We start from the raw sequence: 4368 nt of genomic DNA on the forward strand, positions 1-4368 counted from the left end.
TATGTTGGAATTTGTTTAATTCTAGTCTAGGTTTAGTTTCATGCTTCTTAAATGGTTCATATTCTCATATGCTGAATTACTGTTACGAGATTTGACATCTGTACCATTTGGAAATATTTGTTTTAAACTATCATGTCTCGTTTAGCGACTAGAACCAAAGTGCAATTGGGCTTATTTTTCAATTGGAGATTAGTTTCAATTGTTGTTGATTGTAGCCATGACAGTAGTTGTTGGGAAATTTAGAGATAGACATGAAACAATCCTTGGTTATAATATTAGATCAGATAACTTACGTAAGTTGGTCTTTGGGATTAATAGGAAGAGTGCTCGTAGAATGGAATGGAGAGGTTTGGCAAAAGTGTGTCGATCGCTCCAAGCCCAGAGAAGGTTGAAGTAAAGAAATAGAATTAGATATGTATACTTATTGACTTTTGGATGTGAGATATATGTTTCTTGTTGTTCTTGTTCTGAATTCTCTTTTTGAAAGTTTCTGTTTAATGGAAATAGATTTTTTTTTTTTGCTCTATGGGAATTAAATCAAAACAGATTGGACATGACACTGATTGGAATGTGAATTAAACCAAAGGTGGGGCATGAGACAGATGAAGGGTGGCAGTTTATTAATTTCTTAATTCCATGCTACGTACTATTGTTGAAATGAGCAAAAGCAGAAAGTGCTCTTCAAAGTTGGATTTAAAAGAGGAACGTCAATATTCTCTTGAAAATGTACAAGACAGTGCTTGGTCTGCGAACGCCTGTGATAGAGATCAGAACATGGATCCTTCTCCCCAGAGTTTGGTAGGAATGGCAACCAGTGGTCTGCTATTAAATCTAAGCATGGACTGCCTTCAAAGGAATCTTTACATGGAAGCAAATGTGGTGAAAACAATAGCGACTGTGCCACAAATTGGAAAACTACAACTCCATGTGATGGTGATGAGACTTACAGCATGAAAAAGTCGCCTACTCTTGATGACCGGAGGCAACAAAATTGCCACCATTCTCTTAAAACTGATTGGAACAGGTCTCAAAGGTTTACTGTTATTATCTTCTTTTTGACGGTGTCCTGGTTGTTATATAACTGACTTCATCATGCCATCGCCAATGCCTTTACCTTGTATTATGTCCTAATTCTTCAATGTCACTAAGAAATTGAGAATCACATGCTTGCTGTTTTGCTTTTTCAGCTAAGTTGAAAATGTTTCTCTATACTAAATATATCAACGCTTTTCCCAATTTGTCTTGTGAACTTTCCTTTCGATTTACTTAAAACTTTTATCTTGTCATTGAGGTTGTATCTCGCCTTATTTGTTGAGCACAATGCTTTTGGCATCTTTAAGTGGTAATATGGTTTATGCTTATTTGTCTGGATAAGTGGTACTATGGTTTCTATCCTGTATATCTTTCATCTTTCTGTTGATTTTTAATTTCGCCTAATCTTAGTGTACTGACAGAAGCAGGAGTAGGAGCCGAAGTAGAAGTCGTAGTAGAAGCCCAGTTCATGGCATTGAGCAGCAACCGGGATTCCTTGAGAAGACCAGAAACGGATCTGGAGTGTCAACTCAAATATGTAAAAAATTTATGGCTGGGAGATGCAGGAGAAGCAGTCAGTTTCATTTTCTTCACCAAGATATTCAAAGCCATGAGGATGGTTGGGATAATAGGCAAAAGAGAGCTAGTGCTTCAAAATATATTACTCGCAATGAAGATAAATATTACCTTATTGAGAGTGGAAGATCTACTGATTGTTGTACTGATTATCGGAAAGGTAACTGTCGCAGAGGTGCATCATGTAGATCTGCTCATGATGGTGTTTCTGATGGCTTCAGCAAAGGATCAATAAATGAGATAAGTAGAGAAAGGGAAAATAATAAGAGGAACAAACTTACATCTCCAGAGCGAGATGTTGAGCCTGAATCTCGAAAAAGCAGTAGTATATCTATCAAGTACTTTTCTACTGGAAATTTTCATAATGGAAATTATTGTAGGTTTTCTCATCCTGCAAGTACTGAATGTGATAGGGGTCAGTGGGGTCGAAGTTCTGTTAGTTCGGATTCGTTGCTTGATGGGGCAGAGCTGACAGATATAGATGCTTCATTCAATGTAGACAAATATGGGAATGCTTCAAACGGGGGAGATGCTGATGTGTCAAATGAATCTGAGATACCCTGGACTGGTGCAAAATGGAGTGCTGCTGATGCTTCAATTGATCTTCACAACTCATGGGCTGGTTCAAAATAGAGTGATACAAGTGTCTACTTGGGGGCTTCAAAGTTGAATAAGGACACAAACGAATTCTCTAATTGTAACATGGGTGAGAGATGGCAGCATGGATATGATGCCTGTGGAAAGAACAGTGAGTCTAATGTGCACTGTAAAAGAATTGATATTGATAAGGAGGATCTGAAGAAGATAGAAAATGTTGGTGTTAATACGGGTGTCTCTGAACCAAAAGGTGTTGAAGAGTCAATTGTTGCTATGGAAATGTCCCCTATGTGGAATCGCAGGATCCACTCTTCTGTCGATAAGGAAAAGTCTCATAGTTCAGAACCCACTCCTGTGGGCACATCCCTACGAGCTCATGGAAAGAATGTAATTGAAAAGGCCTTGGGTCATGCACATGATGGGCATGCAGCTTCACAGCTAATGTCAAAAGAGGAATCGAACTTTCATCTAGACCCCATGACAAGGGGTAGCAGTTATGCAGTATTGCGAAGTTTTGACCATCCTGGGCCACGTTCAAGTTATTTACCTTATTCAAACTTAAACACAGTCAGACAAAGTGAACTGTCATTCCCTTCTAATGAAGTAAATAATAAAGTTCCACAAAACAACCTGCTGCTTCAAGAGGAAAAATCTAGCAACAAACTAAATATTGGGGATAGAAATATATTACATGGTAATTATGGATTTCCGTCAACTCAGAACATGGTAAGCATTGAATAGGCACCCAATTTACTAATCTTTCAGCCTCTTTAGCTCAGTTATTTGGAAAGGGGCAACAACTTCCTTTACTTCATATTTCTCTTAACGTCCATGATGCAATGCAGGTAACTTCTTTTGCAAACTCTGGAGGACCTATTGAGTCAGGTCAAGAAATTACATTCCCAGAGCGATATAATCCCAGATCTGATAGCATTGATCCTGCTAAGAAGTAGGATACAAATACTGAGCCTTTGGGATTTTCAGTTCATCCTGTTAGTCAGGAAAGTACTGCAGTTGGCAAATTAGAACTGTCGGCTAAGAATTTTTTACCATCATCTCTTGTGGTTGGTAGAAATGGTAGTTGACTATCATAATGATCACAGTTCCAAAGGAGAGTCTGATTTTGATAGCCATAAGCCAAATCAGCTGGAGCCTATCACAAGTTTTGAGTTGACAAAGGAAAATGGAGGAATTGTTCAAACCAAGAAAGCTGAAGTAGAGAATAAGAATGGTCTATCGGAGAACACAGATGCAGATGATAGGACTGAGGAGGGCAAAAAGAGCAAGGATGGTAAAGGAGTTCGTGCATTTAAATTTGCACTTGTTGAGTTTGTCAAGGATCACCTCAAACCAACATGGAAGGAAGGTCAAATTTGCAAAGAGGCTTACAAAAGCATTGTGAGGAAAGTTGTTGACAAAGTGACTGCTACAATGCAAGGGACTAATATTCCTCAAACACCTGAAAAAATTGATCAATATCTGTCATTTTCGAAACCAAAGCTTAGCAAACTTGTACATGTAAGAAAATTAATAGACTTTTCGTTTTATACTATCACCCAATAACAAGCTAATTGCTAGCATCTCTCAATGTGCTCTTGGTCAAACGGGGTGCAACTCATGAAAGATGTCCAATGTTAGTGTTCATGGTTGAAGTTGTGTTCATGGTTGAAGCTGATAGATAATTCCTTACAATAATTTAACTATTTCTAGGTGTAGATTGTTCCCTTTTATGCCTAATTTACTTACCACCCTACAAATTTTAAATTCTTTTGCAGGCATATGTGGAAAAGTTCCAGAAGAGCTAAAAGAAATGGGGGATCTTTACGTCTTTTGATATTATTTCTACAGCTACATATCAAGCTATCTTGTATTTCAAAATTTACCCCATCTTGTTAACTAGTTTTTGCGGCTTCTACGAATACTAACCTTTTCAATTTTTGTTTATTTGTGTTATTCCTTTGAAGCATGGCTAAGTATGTAGATATTTACTTGTTTTTGTATTAGAAGTTTTAACATATGATGTTGGCATTTCCTTCTTCATGTGTGAGTATGTTAGAAGATGGCTTACATGCAAACCAAGGCAGTTCGAGCCATACAAGTTGCAGCTGAAGCATAGGTTGCTATTTTGTTACTTTTTAGTTGATGTTTTGTTGCTTAGTTATA

At 37.6% G+C, this 4368-nt stretch overlaps 1 protein-coding gene across 1 annotated transcript; it reads left to right on the top strand.

Annotated features, from left to right (window-relative positions):
• Positions 1–557: 557 nt before the first annotated feature.
• Positions 558–4035, top strand: LOC107887802 (zinc finger CCCH domain-containing protein 38). Its single transcript, XM_041094599.1, has 6 exons — positions 558–948; positions 1444–2226; positions 2329–2931; positions 3051–3154; positions 3246–3723; positions 3981–4035. The coding sequence occupies exons 1-6, from the start codon at positions 637–639 to the stop codon at positions 4008–4010; spliced, it is 2310 nt and encodes a 769-aa protein (XP_040950533.1). The 5' UTR covers positions 558–636; the 3' UTR covers positions 4011–4035.
• Positions 4036–4368: the final 333 nt, after the last annotated feature.

This window comes from Gossypium hirsutum, chromosome A03 (genome assembly GCF_007990345.1).
Source record: "Gossypium hirsutum isolate 1008001.06 chromosome A03, Gossypium_hirsutum_v2.1, whole genome shotgun sequence".
In the NCBI taxonomy this organism is placed as follows: Eukaryota; Viridiplantae; Streptophyta; class Magnoliopsida; order Malvales; family Malvaceae; genus Gossypium; species Gossypium hirsutum.